Source organism: Stegostoma tigrinum, chromosome 7 (genome assembly GCF_030684315.1).
Source record: "Stegostoma tigrinum isolate sSteTig4 chromosome 7, sSteTig4.hap1, whole genome shotgun sequence".
NCBI lineage: Eukaryota > Metazoa > Chordata > Chondrichthyes > Orectolobiformes > Stegostomatidae > Stegostoma > Stegostoma tigrinum.
In genome coordinates this window covers 69,133,871-69,155,658 of record NC_081360.1, presented here as the reverse complement: position 1 = coordinate 69,155,658, position 21,788 = coordinate 69,133,871, and the positions used below count along the sequence as shown (strand labels likewise).

At 42.2% G+C, this 21,788-nt stretch overlaps 1 protein-coding gene across 2 annotated transcripts in view; it reads left to right on the top strand.

Annotated features, from left to right (window-relative positions):
- Positions 1-21,788, top strand: part of LOC125453891 (inactive dipeptidyl peptidase 10-like) — a 1,598,661-nt gene that overhangs the window by 1,131,120 nt on the left and 445,753 nt on the right. For both annotated transcript variants that reach the window (XM_048534000.1, XM_048534001.2), the window contains exon 4: positions 14,220-14,314. In XM_048534000.1, the coding sequence (XP_048389957.1) occupies positions 14,220-14,314 (95 nt within the window). The remainder of the gene's footprint in view (positions 1-14,219; positions 14,315-21,788) is intronic.

Genomic DNA, 21,788 nt, shown 5'->3' with positions numbered 1-21,788 from the left:
TGGTCTTCGGAGGGTTGGTGTTGTTCAATGGGCCAAACAGCCTGCTTCCACACAATAGGGTTTCTATGATTCTATGAAATAGACTACACTTCAAGAAGGCAGATTTCCATCAGCTTCTCAGGGCCAAGTATTGACAGACAATAAATCCTGGCCTATCCCACAAAGCCCACATTCAAGAACAAATTAAAAAAAGGAGATATCTTCGGGCAAATTTATGTGCATTTTCAAATTTATAACCTTGTAAAAAATTAGCGTTACTAAATAGTTACCACTGTGTTAGGGTGATAGCTGCACTAAACCTTTACGCAACTGTCAGCTTCCAAGAAGCTAAAACGGAACCAGTTTTCAAAACCCTTTCCTCATAAAGGTATAAAGGCTGTTACCAATGGAAACTGTGACAAATCATACCACTTTATCCCTATTTCCCAGGACAAGATCAATGCTGCAGCCTGGGCAGTAGGCTTTGTCAAAATAGTTAAATTTCCACAGTGCAGGGCCATATAGATTTTATACATGTTGCATTGAAAACACATTATCACTAAATGACTGTGTTCTTCTGTAAGAAAGTGTTCAATTCCATCAATGAGCAAGTCATTTGAGATCATCAGTACCACAATTTAGAAATAAGCCTCAGGTTCCCTGGAGCTAGACGACATTTATACCCTTGCAAACTTTCATACTTCTGCTGTATTTCAAGGGCCAGATGCCTGATAAGGATGGTTACTGGGAGAAAAGGGCTACAGTCCGCAGACGTGTTTGATGACACCGTTATTGATCCTCCTGACTAAGGCCGAGTGCAGATAAAATGCACCCCATCCTCTGACCAGGGCCTGCTGAAGGTGAGGTTCTGCTGCTTGGGTTGGCTAGCAAAGAAGCTTACCATATACGAAGTGTGTACTGCATAATACTTGTGTGCTGTGCTCTGCACGTCTGGATCCTGCAATGAGAGGATGTGATGAATGCTGAAGAGATTAGAGTCTTTCAAGGAGAAGGATGAGGACTTTGGGCAAGAAGAACATTACTGCAGTGCTCTAACATGGTGAAGGTATTCAGCTCAACAACACAGATAGGATGTCATGGACATTATTGGCAGGAGGTGTGAATTGAGTGCAGTGACTACTCATTTACTGTAAATTTGCTGTTGATTGAAACGCAAGCAGTCTCTGCCTGTTGTCATAGTCAAATACAACTTCCATTTATTTATCATTTGTTTGTGTTGTTACTGAATAAAAGCCAGCGTCTTGTAATGTATGAAGGCTTTCCTGTTATGATCCTGCATTGAGTAATGAGAGGATGTTGGGCGATACTAGACGCTGGAAAAAGATTGGATGAGGCTCTGACTGATAAGGTGTGTAGTTTTGTTCTTAAAGAGCAATAAATATCCAAATGTGCAATGGAATTTCAGCCATCCTACTTATGTGATCTGGGAACTGTTTTTGGTTTCCCTCAATGACGTGCATAGAGATGGGGCATCTCCCAACTTGCAGCACTTGATAGGATGCAGATGCCAGCACTGGGAATCCTGGGAGATCTTGGAAGTGGCAAGTTCTTTCACATGTGGTGGAAGGAAGGATGTGACCAGCAGGATGCCATAGGTGCCTTTTTTTGGAGAAAGTGACTATCTTTTTCTCGTCATAGCTGAATTCTACTAAACTGTGGAGATTGCTTTGGCTGTTCTACATTCTTGGTAGATATATTTTCCTTGGACAACTTTTTTGCGTCAATCTAAATTGCTTACTTTAGAAGAAAAGGCTAGAGACTTAAGTAAATATTTACAGTAAAAGACCTTTCGAATTCTACGAAGTAAATCCAATCAGGCGAAGCTGACAGGTCCATCTATTTTTCAGCAATAATTTTATTATTTCTCCTGACCATGAATTCGAGAAGATTGAAAACTTTTTAACAAGTGAACAGAGACAGGAAAACAATAGCTAACTTTTTTCCCACTATTTTCAGATAGCTGGAATAATGTGAAATTTGAAATTATGTAAAACATGGCAGAGAGAAAGAAATCAGGAATTTGACTGTCAATTTTCATAATGAATTCTGTGAAAAGACAACTAGCTCAAAAGAGATGATCAATTCATTAGTGTGAACACAGGATGATAGCTTTACACCGTTAAGTAATTGAGCAGTTAAATTGGAAAACTATCAGGAGAAAATAGAAATATCTACACCACTTATTAGACAATAATTTCCTTCATTAAACGAGATGTGCAGCCATTAGAACACTGTTATACAGAAATTTACATGCTTTCTGCAGGAGAGGAATAACATGTCATATGAAAATATGGAATAAACCATTTTAATCCATCTTTATTGAAAATGTTGTATCAAAGGAGCCTTTACTGTTACTAGCATTTTATAGCATTCTATGCAGATTCGTGTGCAAAACCGTATGATATGGTGAATTTTGAATTTCATTAGTGTGATTTAGTTACTCAAACTCCACCTCCAGCTGACTTCTGTGAATTATCTAAATATTCTTAGAGTCATAGAGATATACAGCACAGAATCAGACCCTTTGGTCCAACTTATCCATGCCGACCAGTTATTTGAATTTGTATCTATCTACAAACTAAACCTAGTAAATCAATGCTTGTATTGAATCCCAATCATTTCCAATATTATAGTGAGGAATAAAATGCTGACTAAAAATTTACAAGACCCCCAAAGTTACAGAAATGAGCATTTGAATGTGCCGAGTTTTGAAACACAAAACTTCCTTCGAAAATAGCTAAATTCGCATTTTAATATAATAAGAAATATGAGCAGAATTAAGCTATTGTGTCCCTCATACCTGCCCCACCAATTGCAAAATAATGGCTAATGTCATTTTGGCCTTTATATTTGGCCTGGCCCCACTATCCCTCAAAATTGGAGGAACGGTTGAAGACTCTGGGACTATACTCATTGGAGTTTAGAAGGATGAGGGGGGATCTAATTGAAACTTACAGAATACTGAATGGCCTGGACAGTGAATGTTGGGAAGTTGTTTTCATTTGTCGGAGAGACTAGGACCCGAGGGCACAGCCTTAGAACAGAGATAAGGAGACACTTCTTTAGCCAGAGAGTGGTGAATCTATGGAATTCACTGTCACAAAGGGCTGTGGAGGCCAGGTCATTGAGTACATTTAAGATTGAGATAGACAGTGTCTTGATTATCAAGGCAATCAAGGGTTAGGGGGAGAAAGTGGGAGAATGGGGTTGAGGAATTTATCAGCCATGATTGAATGGTGGAGCAGAATCGATAGGCCAAATGGCCTAGTTTCTGCTCCTATGTCTTATGGTCTTAAAATTCACTCTGTAAAACCTCCTCAGAATCTATCATGTTTCAATAAAATGGCCTCTCATTTTTCTAAACTCCAATAAACATTGACTGAATGTGCTCAACCTTTCTTCATAAGACAACCCTTTCATCCAAGGAATTAGCCTGGTATATCTTTGCTGAACTGCTTACAATGCAAACTTATAACTTCTTTAGTATGCAGTACTCTCCACATTGCCTCACCAAGGCTCTGTACAGCGGTACCTTGTATATTCAATCCCACTATAGTCAACACCAATATTACATTTCCTTTCCTAAATGCTTGGTAACTTCTTGCGCTTCAAATACACCATGTCATCCTGATGCAGTTTTTCATGGGAAAATTAGAACTGAATGATCTTGCTAATTTACATTAGTTTGTTGTTACAAGACTCTTATTGTCCTTTGAAAATTAATATTTTGTTAAATGTCACCAAAATGATTGCTATTTTCTTTCCTGGCATACAGTAAAAATGATCACTCTGATGGCTCATCATTCCACAAACAGGGCCGCTCATCAGTCAGACAAATATTCTGAGTAGTGGTAATAGCCATTGATTGATTTGATTTTATTGTTATGTGTATCGAAGTACAGTGAAAAGTGTTGTTTTATGTGCCGTACAGACAGATCATACCGTACACAATGCATCAGGGTAGCAGAACCGAGTGCAGAATACAGTTTTACAGTTGCAAAGAGGTCCCTTCAAAAGTCTGGTACATGGAGGAAGAAGCTGTTCTTGAATCTATTCATACTTATGTTCAAAGTTTTCTTCTGCCTGATGGAAGGGGTTTGATGAGATAATAACCGGGTTGGGAGGGGTCTTCAATTATGTTCATTGCTTTCCTGAGACAGTGGGAAGTATAGATGGAGTAAATGGATGGAGAACTGGTTTGCATGATGGACTGGGCAATGTTCACGATTCTCTGTAGTTTCTTGCAGTCTTGGGAAGAGCAGTTGCTGTACCACACTGTGATGCATCCAGACAGGGTGCTTTCTATGGCCTATCTATAAAAATTGTTAAGAGTCCTTAGCCTCTTGAGGAAGTAGAGAGACATTGTTGTGCTTTCTTGAGTTGCCACTCTGCTTTCTTTTACACTAAGACGGGGTTTTGCATTTCTGGCCCAGACTTCCAAACTGGGTCTCTTCACGAATGTGGAGCGACCCTGTTTGTGGAATCCTTCCTAATAGCACAGGATCACCAAGGGGGGAGATAGCAGATGGATGTGGGAAATGAGGGAGCTGTCTATGTCCCTAACAACTACATCTGCAGGTAGTGTGGCCATCTGCAACTCCTCATAGACTGCGTGGTTAGGTTGGAGAAGCAGCAGAACACACTGTGGTGTATATAGGGGGCAGAGAGAGCGATAGGTACTGCCTTCAGGGAAGTGGTCACATCACAGGTTCAGACAGATAGATGGGTGATTGCCAGGAGAGGAAGGCCAGTAGCTCAGGAGTCTCCTGTGGCTACTCCCATCTCAAACAAGTATACTGTTTTGGATACTGTTGGAGGAAAGTAGCCTCTCAGGAGATCATATAAGCAGCAGCCAGGCCTGTAGCACCACAACTGGTTCTGCTGTAGGGCAGTGTGTGAAAAAGTGTAGGCAAGCGATTAAAGGAGGTGACTCGATAGTCAGGGCACTGACAGACATTTCTGTGGCAGTGATCGAGACTCTAGGATGGTGTGTTGCCTCCCTGGTGCCAGGACCCTGGATGTCTCTGAGCAGGTATAGGACATCCTGAAATGAGAGGGAAAACAGAAGGATAATTGTTCACATTGGCACAAATGACATAGATAAGGAGAAGGAAGAGGACCTGCAAAAGTCCTGCAAAGACAATTTGGGGAGTTAGGTAGGGAGCTGAAAAGCAGGATATCCAGGATAGTAATCGCAGGATTACTATCCATGCCACAGGCTAGTGAGGCTTGGACCAGAGACTGCAGGTGAACGTGTAGCTATAGAGCTGATATTGGGGAGGCACGGTGGCTCAGTGGTTAGCGCCACTGCCTCACAGTGCCAGGGACCTGGATTCAATTCCACCCTCGGGCAACTGTCTGTGTGGAGTTAGCACATTCTCCCCATGTTCATGTGGGTTTCCTCTGGGTCATCCGGTTTCCTCCCACAGTCCAAAGATGTGCAGGCTAGGCGGGTTGGCCATGTTAAGTTGCCCGTAGTGTTTAGGGATGTGTAGGTGGGTTACAGAGGGATGGGTCTGGGTGGGATGCTGTGAGGGTTCGTGTGGACTCGTTGGGCCAAAGGGCCTGTCTCCACACTGTAGGGAAAGGAGGAAGGGCTTTAGATATATGAATCATTGGGATGTCTTCTCAGGAAGGTGGGACCTGTACAAGAAGGATGCGTTGCACCTGAACAAGAGGGCACCAATATCCTGGGCAGAGCTTTGCTCGAGGTCTTTGCGAGGATTTGATCTAGTGTGGCGGGGGATGGGAATCAGAACAACAGGCCAATAAATGCAGGGACTTGGGACGAAAGAGAGACTGAGATATGCATAGTGCAGAGTAAGAGGAGTCAGAGGAAAGTCATGGGGCTCAGATGATCCGGACATCTGGAGTGCATTTTCTTCAATGCAAGAAGCATAGCAGGTAATAGATGGGCTAAGAGCATGGATTATGACATGGAATTATGAAATTATTATTGTTACAGAAACATGATCAAAGAAGGGACAGGACGGGCAGCTTACCATTCCAGGATATCACTGTTTTAAACAGGACAGAAAGGGAAACAAAGGGGGTGGGCGAGTTGGTTTGCTGATGAGGGGTCATATCACAATTGTGTTATGGGAGGACTCGGCGGAGAGATCTTGCAGTGAGGCGTAATAGGTGGAGCTCAGAAATAGGAAAGGTAAAATCACAATATTAGGAGTTTACTGTAGACCTACCAACAGCCCTCAGGAGACAGAAGAGCAGATATGTAGTCAGATACCAGAAAGATGTGGAAAATAAAAGCAGGCTGGTTGTGGTGGGTGACTGCAAATTTCCTCTCATTGACTAGGACCTTCTTGCAGCCAAGGGCTTGGATGGTAGATATATCCAGGAGGGCTTTTTAAGACAGTACATTGACAATCCAACCAGAGAGAAGGCCATATTAGACTTGGAATTAGGGAATGAGCCAGGACAGGTGATTGATGTTTCAGTAGGAGAGCCTTTTGGGCTTAGTGACCATAGCACCGTAAGATTCTGAGTAGTCATGGACAAGGACAAGAGTGGCCATTGGTGAGGGTGAGATCATAGGAACTGCAGATGCTGGAGAATCCAAGATAACAAAGAGTGGAGCTGGATGAACACAGCAGGCCGAGCAGGAAAGCCAATGTTTCAGGCCTAGAGCCTTCATCAGAAATGGGGGAGTAGAAGGGGGATTTGAAATAAATAGGGACAGAGAGGGAGGCGGATTGAAGATGGATAGAGGAGAAGATAGGTGAAGAGGAGAGAGACAAGTTAAAGGGGCGGGGATGGAGCCAGTAAAGGTGAGTGTAGGTGGGGAAGTAGGGAGGAGATCGGTCAGTCCAGGGAGGACAGACAGGTCAAGGGGGTGGGATGAGGCTAATAGGTAGGAAATGGGGGTGTGGCTTGAGGTGGAAGGAAGGGATAGGTGAGAGGGAGAACAGGTTAGGGAGGCGGGGATGAGCTGGGCTGGTATTGGGATGCGGTAGGGGGACCATCATCCCCAATGGACTACAGTCCACATTTAAGCCTTCCCAATTTGGCCCCAACTGTGACAATATCTACATTCAGAACATTGAGACCCTTCAGAATTGTTTCTCCCTTCAACTCCTGAAAAACACACTCGCAGCAATACACCGGCATCTCTGGACACAACAGTGAAGCTTACTCCAGATTAGAGCCTCCCTCTCCCAGACCTGTAAAGGACCTCTCCTGCTTTTTACTCTTCATAGGATCCACAACCTGAACTCACGATTCTACTCAGGTTTTTAGTGTCCAATAAACCTAAGTACAGTAAGCTTACTGGTGCCTACCTCCCAAAACGGGCTTCCTCCACTTCCCAAATCCCCAGCCGTACCTAGGACCTTCCGTAAAATATTCCCGCTGCCATTGACCATGAGGCCACTGTCGGAGAACCCACAAATGATGTCACATCCGCCACCGCTGGGTACACCACTTTGGGGACAGCGAACACCATCGCTGCTGAAGCCACCGCCTCCATTTCGGAGACCAGCACCACAGACATTACCGTCACCACTGCTGCTGCCGACTACCCCGCTCCACCCACCATAGATGCGGTCGCAACTCCATCCACTGCTGATGCAACTCCACCCACTGCTGACACCGACGCAACTTTACCCACCGCTGATGCCAGCGCAACTCCATCCACCGCCGATGCCGCTACGCCCATCACAGACACAGACCCAACTCCATCCACTGCCGACCCAACTCCGCCCACCGCTGACGACAGCGCAACTCTGCCCACTACTGATGCTGACGGAATTCCGCCGACCACTAACTTCGAAGCAACCCCACCCACAGCTGACACCGACGCAACTCTGCCCACCATCGCCGATGCAACTACGCCCACAGCCAATGATGACATCGCTCCGCCCACAGCCAACAGCTCCAGAGGAGACAGCTACGCTGAGCCCTGCCAAGTTTTCACCATCCCCCGGGACCTCCCCCTTACTGAGGACGAATGATCAGTCTTCAGCAAGGGGATCACCTTTGTCCCCCTCCGCCCACACATCGAATACCGTCACATTTGAACATCGAGCAGTTTTTCTGCTGCCTCCGCCTCCACGCTTACTTCTTCAACTGTGAGCCTAACCCTCCCTCTACTGACCCCTTCACCCACCTCCAATGCAAGCCCTCCTCCTGGACACCACCCTAAGGTCTAATATCGTCCCTCAACCTCTTCATCTCCAACTGCAGTTGACACATCAATTGCCTCAACCTCTCCACGCCTCTCACCCACTCCAACCTCTTCCCCCACAGACGCCCGCCACTCCAATCCCAACCTCACCATAATACCCGCGGACAAGGGAGACGCAGTTGTATTATGTCGCACTGACCTCTATATCGCTGAGGCCAGACACCAACTCTCCGATTCCTCCTTCTACTGCCCCCTGAATTATGATCCCACCCTGAGTACCAAACCATCATTTCCCAAACCACCCACAACCTCATCACCTCAGGTGACCTCCCACCCACAGCTTCTAACCTCATCATTTCCCCAACCCCACACCGCCCACTTCTATCTCCTTCTCAAAATCCACAAACCCACCTGCCCTGGTCGACCCATTGTCTCCACCTGTTCCTGCCCCACCAAACTCATCTCCATCTATGTGGACTCCATTTTCTCCCCCTTGGCCCAGGAACTCCCCACCTACATCCATGACACCATCCACTCCCTCCACCTCTTCCAGAACTTCCAATTCCCCGGTCCCCATTTTTACTATGGACATCCAGACCCTATACACCTGCATTCCCTGTGGAGATGTCCTAAAGGCCCTCTGATTCTTCCCGTCCCACAGGCCTGGCCGGTCCCCCTCCACTGAGACCCCCATCCGCCTAGCTGAACTCATCCTCACCCTCAACAACTTCTCTTTCAATTCCTCCCAGTTTCTACAGACAAAGAGGGTGGCCATGGGTATGCGCATGGGCCCAAGCCATGCCTGCCTCTTTGTAGGATACGTGGAACAACACCTCTACAGTACCTACTCTGGCCGTAAACCCCACCTCTTCCTCCGTTACATTGATGACTGTATCGGTGCCTCATGCTCCCATGAGAACCTCGAATGGTTCATCCACTTCACCAACACCTTCCACCCCAACCTCAAGTTCACCTGGACCATCTCTAACACCTCTCTCACCTTCCTGGACCTCCCTGTCTCCATCTTGGGCAACCACCAAGAAACCAAAATCCATTTCCAGCCCTCCGACTCCCACAGCTACCTAGTATACACCTCCTCCCACCCACCTTCCTGCAAAAATGCCATCCCCTATTCCCAATTCTTTTGCCTCCATCGCATCTGCCCCTAGAATGAGGCATTCCACTCCCGTACATCTCAGATGTCCTCGTTTTTCAAGGACCGCAACTTTCCCCCACCCATGCAGTGGTTGAGAACACCCTTGAAAGTGTCTCCTGCATTTCCCTCAACTCATCCCTCGGACCCCATCCCCGCAATAACAACCAAAAGAGAATCCCCCTCATCCTCACGTACCACCCCACCAACCTCTGTATCCAACGCATCATCCTCCAACACTTCTGCCATCTGCATTCTGACCCCACCAGCAAAGACATTTTCCCTCCCCACCCTTGTCTGCCTTCCGGAGTGACCACTCTCTCCATGACTCCCTTATCTGCTCCACACTTTCCTCCAGCCCCACCACACCTGGCACTTTTCGTGCAACTGCATAAAAAGAAGGTAGCATGGGGAAGAGTAGCCCACTCAAGGACAAAGGAGGAAAGTTACACATGGAGCCCCAGCAAGTGGGGGAGACCCTTAATGAGTACTTTGTTTTGGTATTCACCAATGAATAATATTGAGTTCAGGGATTAGCGTGTGCATACTCTCGGGAATGTCAATATATTGAAGGAGGAAGTTTTGGGTATCCTAAATTACAGTAAGGTAGGCAAGCCCTCAGAACCAGATGGGATATCTCAGGTTATTGCAAGAGCCAAGAGAAGAAATACTAGGGCACTAGCAGATATCTTCACATCCTCTTTGACAACAGGTGAGTTTCAGATGTCTGGAGATTTGCCAAAGTTGTTGCCTTGTTTAAGAAAGGGACCAGGGATAATCTGGGAAATTATCAGCAGATGAGCTTGATATCTGTGGTGGGGAATCTCTTGGAGAAGGTACTGAGGTACAAGACATGTGCACATTTAGAAGAAAGTGGACTAGTTAGAGACAGGCAGCATGGTTTTATATGGGTTAGGGCATGTCTCGCCAACCTGATTGAACTTTTTGAAGAGGTGATCAAAGGTAATTGATGACGGTTAGGCTATAGATGTAGTTTATATGGACTTTCGTAAAGCATTTGATAAAGTCCCAAATGGCAGATTGGTATATAAACTAAAATCACACGGGATTCAGGATGTGTTGGCTAGATGGATGCAAAACTAGCTTGATCATGGAAGACAAAGGGTATCTGTGGAAGGATGTTTTTCAGAATGGAGACTGGTCACCAGAGGTATTCCACTGTTGTTTGTAGTATGTATAAATGATCTGGAAGAAAATGGGTATGATGTGATTAGCAAGTTTGCAGATGTCATGAATCTTTGTGGAGTTGCTGATAGTGCCAACGATTGTGAAAGGATAAAACAGGATATAGATAGATTGGTGACTTGGGCACAGAAATGGCAGATGGAATTTAATCTGGACAAATATAAGGTGATGCGTTCTGAAGGATCAAATTTAGGTGTGAATTATACTGTAAATAGCAGCGGTCTTAGGCACATTAACATATAGACTTTTCTGAGCACGCGGGTAACAGTTCCCTGAAAGTGGCAACACAGGTGGCCAAAGTGATTAAGAAGCCATTGAGCATGCTTGCCTTCATCAGCTGTAGTATGGAGTTACAACAGCTGGCAAACCATGTTGCAGATATATAAAACCCTTGTTAGATCACATTTAGAGTATTGTGTGCAGTTTCAGTCACCACATCACTAGAAGGATATGGAAGCTTTGGAGAGAGTGCAGAGAAGGTTCACCAGGATGTTGCCTGCTCTCGAGGGCATTGGTTGTGAGGAAAGGTTAAAAAGACTAGGATTGTTTTTACTGGAAAAATGGCAGCCTAGAGGAGACCCAATAGAGATTGATAAATTATGAGAGGCATTGATATGGTGGATAGTCAAACACTTTTTTTCAGGTTTTGAAGTTTCAATTATATGGGGCACAGGTTCAAGGTGAGAGAGGAAAAGTCTAAGGGACAAAAATAAAGTTGCTGGAAAAGCTCAGCAGGCCTGGCAGCATCTGTGAAGGAAAATACAGAGTTTACATTTCAGGTCCAGTGACCCTTCCTCAGAACTGATGATGGCTGGGAGAACGTCAGTTTATCTGCAGCAAATGGGGAGGGGCATGGGGTTGGGAGTAATCATAGGATAGAGCTCAAAGAGAGAGAAAAGCAGTTGGACAAAGGAACTGGCAACGGTCAGGCTGAGAGGGTGAATGGTTGTTAAAGGAGACTATTAGTGACTAACAACAAGTAGTGTGTAATGGCAGGCTGTGTGATAACAAGGCCTGCTGTGTGGAGTAGGAGGCTGGGACATGGGAGAGTTTAGGCCCTAAAGCTGTTGAACTCGGTATTGAGTCTAGAGGGCTGCAGGGTCCCCAAGTGGAAATTGAGGTGTTGTTCCTCCAGCTTGCGTTGAGGTTCGCTGGAACACTGCATCAAACCAGAAAGAGAGATGTTGGCCAGTGTGCAGGGTGGTCCGTGAAAGTTTAAGGGAGGTTTGTAATGGAAGTTTTTCATGTAGAGTGGGAGGAGCCTGGAATGCACTGCCAAAGAGGCGGTGGAAGCAGGCAGTTTGGGAACATTTAAGAGGCATTTGGATGGTTACATGAATAGGGAGGGACTAGGGGGATATGAACTGCATAAGGGCAGAGGTTTTTTTTTGGATTAGCTAGGGCATGATGATCAGACCAAGCTTGGAGGTCCAAAAGACCTGCCCCTGTGCTGCATTTCTCTTTTGTTCTTTTGTTTTTTGAATCCAAGCAATGCTTACATTTTACAGCTATAGCTGGTATATTGCTGCAGATCTTCCTTCATTACCTACCAACCTGAAAATCTTCAGGATATTTAAGTAGCATCTCAGTGTATTCCTGAATGGGTGTAAGTGTAGTAAGGGGGCAAGTGGAATAATCAGCAGCTGGCAAGTTCACATGTAAACAGGAATAACAAATGTGTTGCCCCTAAAGTCAAATAACTTGACAAGAACTGATCTGCTGATAATTGTGTAATGCCACCCTAACTTAAGTCAATATGATTTAATATGATAAATATGGAGGAAAGAGAAATAAAAGAACAGAACACCTTTTACTTAGCAGAAATCTTACATGCTTTATGGAACTGAATGTGAGCAATGAATAGACACCCAGGGATAAGCAGAAGAGTGGATCCAAATGAAGGTGAGAGGGGAGAATTGCAAAGACAAACGTGGGTTATAGATCATGAGGTGCAAGAAGTGACAGAGATGTGGCTTCCAACTAAAGGTGCTGCTTGTGACAATGGAATTTGGAAAATGTTGGACCTATGAGAGGCAGATTCAAAAGTTCAATGGGTATAGTTAAGATGTTTGTTCTTCATTCTGCTTGTAGACTATGGTAAGTTAAGTTCTTACAGCAGCAGCAGTGGATTGTTTTGGCCTAGTGCCTGTTTACATGTTCTGTATGACAAGCACTAACATTCTGAAATGTGAGATAATTCCTTTAGAGGGAGATGGTAATATAATGGTAATGGCACTGGATGAGTAACCTTGAGGCCCAGGCTAATTTTCCAGAGGTAAAACAAGAAAGAATTGAGGATGCTGGAAATCTGAAACAAAAATTCATAGAAAGGATCTGGCAGCATCATTGGAGAGAAATGAGAGTTAACATTTCAGGTCCAGAGATCCTTCTTCAGAACTCTTCCAGAGACATGGGCTTAAATTCCACCATTGCAAATGGTGGAATATAAATTCAAATAATAAATTGGGACTGTAATGTTATTCTCAGTTATGATGACCATAATAACTAATATTGTTTGTTGTCGGGAAAGGTCTGCATGTGACTTCAAGGCATTGCGGCAAATGCAGCTGGATTAATTTGGGATATCTGGTTGGCATGGACAAGTTGGATCAAAGGGCCTGTTTCTGTGTTGTACATTTCTATGAACCTATGACTCTTAGCTGTCACTAGAAATGGCCTAGCAAGCCACACAGTTCAAAGGCAATTAGGATAAACGATAAATGCTACCCTTATAGCATCACCTATGTCCCACGAATGAATTAAAAAAGCTATTGGTAACTTGTTTTATAAAACGAACATTGAACCAGCCAGAAAGGGGTGACATAAGTATATCACACTAAAAAAGCAATGTGTGCAAGTGCATACATTGTTAACATTGTTTAGTAATACTTGCTTAATATGACAGTGCTAAAATAAGTGGCATCAAAGCAATGTTCTTTTGTCATTTATATTTTGTTTCAGTATCAATGTACATCAGCTGGAAATATGGGAAGATATTGAGCAAAGGAACTTAACTTTCTCTATCTCACCCATGAAATGTTAGATTTATGGGACAGGTCACTGCCAACAGTAATTGTTTCTTTTGAAAAGAAACTGGATAAATACCTAAGTAAAATGAACATCACATAAGAGCATAAAAATGGATGAAGTAATCTGTTGGTCACTTGAATACTGTTAAGTTTTTCTAAGAAATAGATGTCTCGCCTTTTTTTCTAAATTGTAGTTAACAGTAGATAATTCGCAAAATGTTGATTTTTGTTTATTGATTAAAGGCCAAATCATAAAAATTTATTTTGAAAATTATACATTACATTGATGGGAATTTATTTTGAAAATTATACATTACATTGATGGAAAGGAATTAGTGTATAGATAATCTTTGTTTTTTTTTCAAGAATTCTTAAACTTTAAATTGATTCATCCCAATCTAAAATTGATCTTCAAAACTAGAGACTTCTGAGAATATACAGCTCAACTCATAACATCTGCAAAGAGAAAAGATGGGTTAAAGTTCTGAGTGAAAATAATTTCTCAGACTATCAAAAGATCTAAATGGCCTCTGTGTTTCTTCTTTCAAATGCTAATAGTCTGTTGTGTATTTATAATAAGCTGTTTGTAATTCCTTTTCTGTTTTCTATATGAAACTGACGTCCCATTTCAATTTTTAATTAAGATGTCCTGTTAAAATAAAATCTGAATTGCATTGCATTCTCTTGATAGATGCAGAAGTGGTATATCGGACCAGAGATGGGCATGTGATCAAACTGAATATAGTTACAAATGAAAGTACTGTGTTGCTGGAAAACAGCACTTTTGTAAGTAAATTAATTTGCATGTTTATTTTTTTCATTTCTGAATGGCTTTAACTTTGCTGACACATAGAAATGATTATTACGTCTGTATACAATTGTACAAACTTCAAAAGTAAGAATGTGTATCAAAGAGAATCACAACCCATGTACTCCTCTATGCAGGCATCTATAAATGCATTAGTTTTCCAGCATTGTTGTATTTTTTGGAATTTTTAAAGGGATGAAACTGCTGCATTGGAATCATAGGAGACTGAAATATTTGTTGTTAGTCAACAAAATAAGGGATATACCCCTTTGCAAACATATAAGTTTGGGAACTTTTACTCAATGAGATGTGGACTGCAGCAATTCAAGAAGGCAGTTGACTATCACTTTTTCAAGGGCACCGAGGGATAGGCAATAAATTGCTGTCCAACCAGCGATGTCCACATTCCAAACATGAATAAAAGAAAAATCAATGACTGAAAATGGCAGAGCAATGATGCTAAAACAGTAAGAAAGTATCTTTACATGGGACTCCACACAGTATTCTATGGTTGTTGATGCCAGAGCCTCATAATATATGTAAGTGGAGTGTGCCATTTCCATCTCAGTCCACATTGCTTTCATTCAGTTTCTGTTCCTGGCAATAAATTGTGAAAAAGACAAACCGCAAAGCGGCTATTTCCAATTGCAGTTAAGGGAAACTGTATTGTTTTCAGTAAAATTGTACAATTTTTAGAGACATATTAACAAAAACTGAAGGAACTATGGATGCTATAAATTAGAAACAAAACATAACAACTCAGCGGGTCTGGCAGTATCTGTGGAGATAAATCAGAGTTAATGTTTCGGGTCCAATGACCCTTCCTCAGAATATTAGATTTTTCTTTGCTGTTTATATAGCTTCTAAATACTTCGAAGAAAAATTGAACGACTGCTGTCACACACACTGATCATTGTCATGGTTCTTGGAATCTCTTGTTGGTAGGAGTAGTAAAAACAGTTCAGAGTAGTAAAATGGATTGTATCTAAATGGAGATTTCATGGAAGGAGGCAACTTGCCGAAATCCCAATTTTCCCAGTAGAAATTATTGGCCCAAACTTAGCAATATGTTGATTAGAAGCAATATAGAACCAAGGATGACACTAAATAATGCAAGTAGCTGTTAGGTTGGATGGCAAAAACCTGAGTCAAAGCGTTTTATTTAAGGAACATCTTAAACAAGAAAAGGTGAGGTATATTGAAGGAATTTCAAAGTTTGGAGCCTCCTTAACTGAAGGCATGACCACTAATCGTGGAGAAATTCATAATGGAAATGCACAAATAGCCAGAATTAGAGGACAGTGGATATCTCAAAGTGTGGAGCTGGAAGTGGTTACAGAGACTGGGAGAAGCAAGGCCTTCAAGGGGCTTGTAAACATGGATGGGAATTTTAATATTAAGATATTGTTTAACTAGGAATTGGTGAGGGTCAGTGAGCATGATAAATGATAACAAAATCAATCTTCTCTGAATTAAGACACAATCAACAGTGACTTTGAATGACCTCCAGCATACAGTGTATGTAAATGTGGAAGACCAATCAGAAATGCATTGGAATAGTCAATACTGAAGGGAACAAACGTGTAGTTTTTTTTCTTTATTCATTAATGGGATAAGGGCATCACTGGTTAGGCAGCATTTGTTTCCATCCCTCATCCCCAGAGGGCAGTTGAGAGCAAACCACATTGCTGTGGGTCTGGATTCATATATAGACAAGACCAGGTAAGGACATTGGTGACCCAAGATAATGAAATGTGAGGCTGGATGAACACAGCAGGCCCAGCAGCATCTCAGGAGCACAAAAGCTGACGTTTCGGGCCTAGACCCTTCATCAGAGAGCTCTGATGAAGGGTCTAGGCCCGAAACGTCAGCTTTTGTGCTCCTGAGATGCTGCTGGGCCTGCTGTGTTCATCCAGCCTCACATTTCATTATCTTGGATTCTCCAGCATCTGCAGTTCCCATTATCACATTAGTGACCCAGATGGGTTTTACCAACAATCAACAACAGTTTCATGGTCATCGTTAAGATTCTTCATTCCAGATAATTTGATGAACTCAAATTCCACCATCTAACGTGGCAGGATTTGAACCCGGGTGCCTGAATGTTATCTGGATCTCTGTATTAATAGGCCAGCAATAATACCACTCGGCAATCACCTCCCCTTAAATGGAGACTTCAGTAGCACGAAAGATACACCGCAAATGATGTCATGATGCCTTTATAGAGGTGGAAATAAGATGTCAAAGTAATAGCACGTTGTGAGTTTTAAACCTCTTTTCAGGATCAAATGCATAAGCAATGTTTCAGTCATGCCAACTTAATCTCAGATCGTAGCCAGACAGAGGAATGAAGCCTGTCAATAGGGAGCAGAATTTGGAGCAGAGAAACAATGAATTTGTTCTTCCCAATCATTAATTGGAGGGAAATTCTATGAATCAATATTGTTTATTGGATAATCAGTCTGATACTTTAGCAACAGCTGAGAAGTTGAAGGAGGTGATGATAGGTGTCCTCAGTGGAAGTATTAAAAAAATGCTATGCCTTTGGCTAATAATACTGAGTAGTAGCATTTAGGAGAGAAATAGGAGGGGGCCATGAAACAATCCTTGAGAAACACAAGAGCTAACTATGGAATTTGAAAAGGATCCATTGCAAGGGATTTTCTGAAGTAATTAAATATTTAAGGATGGAACCAGGTGAGAGCAGTTTAACCTAGATGAGTGACACTGGAGAGAGTCAAAGAAGATAATGTGTTCAATTATCTCAAAGGTTGTAGACAGATTTAGGAAGAGAGGAAATTTACCTTATCACAGTCATATTGGATGATAACCAATGCAGCATGATGGCGCAGTGGCGAGCATTGAAGCTTCGCAGCAGCAGGACCTGGGTTTGATTCCAGCCTTGTGTGACTGTCTATGTGGAGTTTGCACTCTCTCCCTGTGTCAATGTGGGTTTCCACTCGGTGCTCCAGTTTCCTCCCAAGTCCAAAAATGTGCAGGTTAGGTGAATTGGCCATGGTAAATGTGGAGTCACTAGGAAGGGTTGGGTCTAGGTGGGATGCTCTTCAGAAGGCCAGTGCAGACTTCATGGACCTAATGGCCTCCTTTCAAATGGTAAGGATTCAGTGATTCTATAATTTTGATTGTGACTTTGATAAGAGCTGTTTTGATATTTTTGCAGGCATGATTTCTTTCAAAGGGGTGATATTAGAAGATTTAAAGGAGATAGGGACATAACCTGAAAAGAAAGAATAATTTATAATATTGGTTAACATGGGACCCAAGAATATAGTTGAATAGCCAGCACAATGGTGAGAAAAAGATTGACGGAATGGGATTTGGGCCTCAAGGGAAGTTGCTCTCAGAGAGAGACTGGAAGATAGAAGAGAAACTCAAAAAGTTGAGTTCAGCTTTAAAGCAAGAACCATTAAAGGATGTTTCAGAGAGAGTAGATACTGCAGATGCTGGAGAATCTGAGATAACAAGGTGCAGCGCTGGATGAATACAGCAGGCCAAGCAGCATCAGAGGAGTTGGTAGATGATGTTTGGCCTGCTGTGTTCATCCAGCTCTACACCTTGTTATCTCTTACCATTTAAGGATGTTTGTCCACCTGGATTAGTAGACTAGAGAATACAGCAGAGGCAACTGATTGAAATATCTCAATTCAGTGACAAAGAAGCCCGGGGATATTTCTCACTTGTTGAAGGTGAGAGTGGAGGGTTCAAGGGGCAGGGACTTAGGAAGATGGTTTTTGCTGGGGAAAAGAAGTTAAGATTTTCTTTGCTTTAGGCCACTTTCATTTCTAAAAAATAAGCAGTCTTGGCTATGAGAATAGGATCCAACAAGGTTTTAAGTGGTCTAATCAGATCTGACTGTGGAGGCTAAAGTTGTCCCTCACATCCTTTCAAGATTGTGGCCTTTGCATATAAGGTAACAGATCTGAGCTATATAAGGAGATTATCCAAGGTGACAGAGAATGGGGCATGAATCATAGAAATGAAGGTGCAGTCAATTAAGTAGATGCTGTCTATCACATTATGGTAAATAGAGCACCAAAGACTAGAAATTGAGGATTTGGAAGTATGGTTGTGAGTGAATTGAATGATATTATTCCCTTACATAGAAGGAGGTGAGGTTGACCTGTGGAAGGTGTTGGGGAGGTATTGGTGTTGTGGGTGGTAAACAACTCAAAGGAGTGATTGTAAATGCCATTATCTGTAATTGGTACATCGAGACAATGGGAGAAAGCTTGATAAAATAGGCTCCTGTGATGATGGTTGGATGGTTTACCTCAAGAGATTTAAGGAGGATAAGAGAGCACTCAGAAGAAAGAGAACACAATCAAAACTTCCAGATTCAATTTTTCAGATACAATGAGTCATATTATTTCTGAATAGTGTTTAATTGGGAAATGGGGAAGTGCAACAAGACCTGGGTAACTTTGTACGTCGGTCAGTGAAAGGAAACATGCAAATGCAACTGGTGGTGAGGGAGAAATAAAACATATTGGTCTTCATAGTGAGAGGATTTGAGTACGAAGCAGGGATGTCTGGTTCCAATTGTGTAAGGCCTTGGTGAGAGCTCACCTGGAGAATTGTGGGTAGTTTTGATCTCCTTATCCGTGCAAGGTTGTTCTAGTGACGGAGAGAACAGAGTAAAGGTTTACCAGACTGCCTTCTGGGATAGTAGGACTGACAAAGGAAGAGATACTGAATTAATTGGGAATATATTCACTGGAGTTTCAACGAATGAGAGGGGATCTCCTAGAAACCTATAATATTCTAATGGGACTGGACACAATAAATGCAGGAAAGATATTCCTGATAACACCAGCAAGTCCAGACCAAGGAGTCACAGTCAAAAGATATGGTGTGGGTCATTTAGGGCTGAAATGAGGACAGAATTTCTGCATCCAGAGAGTGTAAGCATGTGAAATTCTCTGCTAAAAGATTGAATGTTTTCAAGAAAGAGATAGATATAGTTCTTAGGGCAAAATGGATCAAAGGCAATGTGGAGATAGTGGGATCAGTGTACTGAGTTGGATGATTAGTCATGATCATATTGAATGGTGGAGCAAGCTCAAGGCCGAAATGGCTTACTCCTGTTCCTGTTTTCTATGTTTCAATGAGTTGAGATTGTGATTGAAATCAATGAGGATAAGACATCAGTTGCTGTAGAGATTGGTAGAGAAAAGGATTTCTTCAATGCTGTTGATAAAATTTTTTTGTACTTGGAAGACCAATTCAGAATGTTAATTCTGAAAGGAAAGGAGAGCGGATGAACCAAATGAAATGATGAAAGGAGGAAAGGTTGACGGAGGAGCACTGGCTTAGACAGTGTAGATATTTTGTAATTAACTTGTTCAGACACAGTTGCACCCTTGACATTGAATCATTACGGCACAGAGGTAGATAGACTAGCAGTGTGCCACAAGTACTCGTAGACCAAAGTGTGTAATTTTACGATGTGTCACATCACTAGATAGGATGTGGCAAGTAATGGCAAACTTAGCCAGTTGAGGATGTTTCGTTAAGGGAATTGTGCCATCACTCATCAGTTATATTTCTGTTAAGACCAAGCCGTTAAAACAATCATTCACAATAAGTTAATGGTTGTAGGGGCCAAGTTTATAATGAATAGAACTTCTAAGAGGATTAGATTGAGGAGTAGTGAAATTTGATCCACGAGCAGTATCCACAGAGTTTGTAATGAGATTTTCTCTGTAACTCAGGATAAAATGGCAAGTTCAGACTTTCTGATATACAAGCATCAATCACAGTCTTCACCTGAGTCTTCTGCAGCAGAACTCATTTTCAGCTCATCATCCAGTGATCGGGAACCTCTGTTGCCCTTACCCTTGACTTGATTGTGGACTATCCATGCCCAGTTACTCACCATGTACCAATCCCGCTTCCCAACAGCTCACTAAATTATGCAGATTGCCAGAATGGCTGTAAGTATGAAACTAAATGACAGTGTTTCATCATCATTTGTCTCATTTTCATTTTGCACATTATACTTTTGTACAACTGAAAGGAGAAAGGCATTAGGTTAGGGCTATTGTGATGAAAAGCATGGGAAAAAAGAGGTACATGCTTCTCTAAAGAGGTTGTGTGATAAGTAGAAAGTAGGATGTGTAAAGGAGAATTAGGAAGAGGTACATTGAATGGAGTATCTGCAATATTTTCTCTCATACCACTGATGACAGCCTCAGTTCTGATCTGTCCCATAAGGGGCGGCAACTGTTTTCTTTGTTGGGCTGACAACAATAGACCACCTCTTTCTGCTATTTAGGTGCTACAACCATTTGGTTCCCATTGCATTCCAAATGTCTGCCTGGAAATCCTTCTAATTCCATACAGACAGTGGGCCTCTTTCAAACTTGTCTGAATTACATCAAAAAGTAGGCTCTTCAAGAACAAATTTGCCAATAATTTCTCATCACTATTTTAATGAAAGTTTTAACTGACTTTTAAATAGACAAATTTTATACATTGGCATTCTATCGTGTAATTTCTTGGAAATAATTCTGTTTAAGTGTTTTGTTTTAATTCCTCTGCAAGATGAATGATCAAATGCAGTGTATATTGATATTACAAGCTGATCAATTATATAAACTTTTCAAACATAGCCTGATATGATGAAAGCATTTATTGACAAATCTGTGGTGCATGAATCCCAATGTTCCATTTATAAATTATTCGGTTTTATCTTATGTGTTGCTGATTTACACTTTCTTTCATCTATAAGACATAGTGAATAGCATTTTTTTTCCTCCTTGACATTTTTTTGGTGCTTACTTCCCTATCATTTCTTAATGTAAAAGCTAATATTTCAGCAGCTTCACTGCATGCTTTGATCTTTCAGAGCATCCCTTTCATTTTTTGCGTCTTTGGAGCATGTGCAGAGCTAGACTTCATTGCTGTATGAGAGATCATCCCTCATTCAGCTTTACTAATTTAGCATTGAATTACATTGCAAACTATCAATGTAGGTGAATAATTGGACTTGGTGACGCAAGGCTTCACATGTTCCTTGCGGAGGTAATTTTACTTTCGTACAGTTGTTAGGAACAAATCATGCTAAATATGCAGGGCTCAAAATTCAAAAAGCACTTTTAGAACTGAAGTGAAGCTGAAATTCTGTGTTCCTTCATATTGCTGATTTCAATGTAACATAGCTAACTTAAGTAGATCCAGCAATGCACAGGTCAGAGCATTAAATTAGTGGAGGTGGGGAAAAGTGCAAGTGCATATTAAAGTGGAGCAGGGGGGGTGGGGAAGGTGATAGTTGTTGATTGTGGTGAGGAGGGGGTTATTTAAAAAAATTCCTGAAGGGGTGGAGTTGAGACCTGGAAGGAGTCAGTGAGCAGATACAATAGAAGGATTTAAAGCCTGGTTCAAACTGGGTCCAGAGGTCCACCAAATGTATGATATTGAAGGAATACGTCT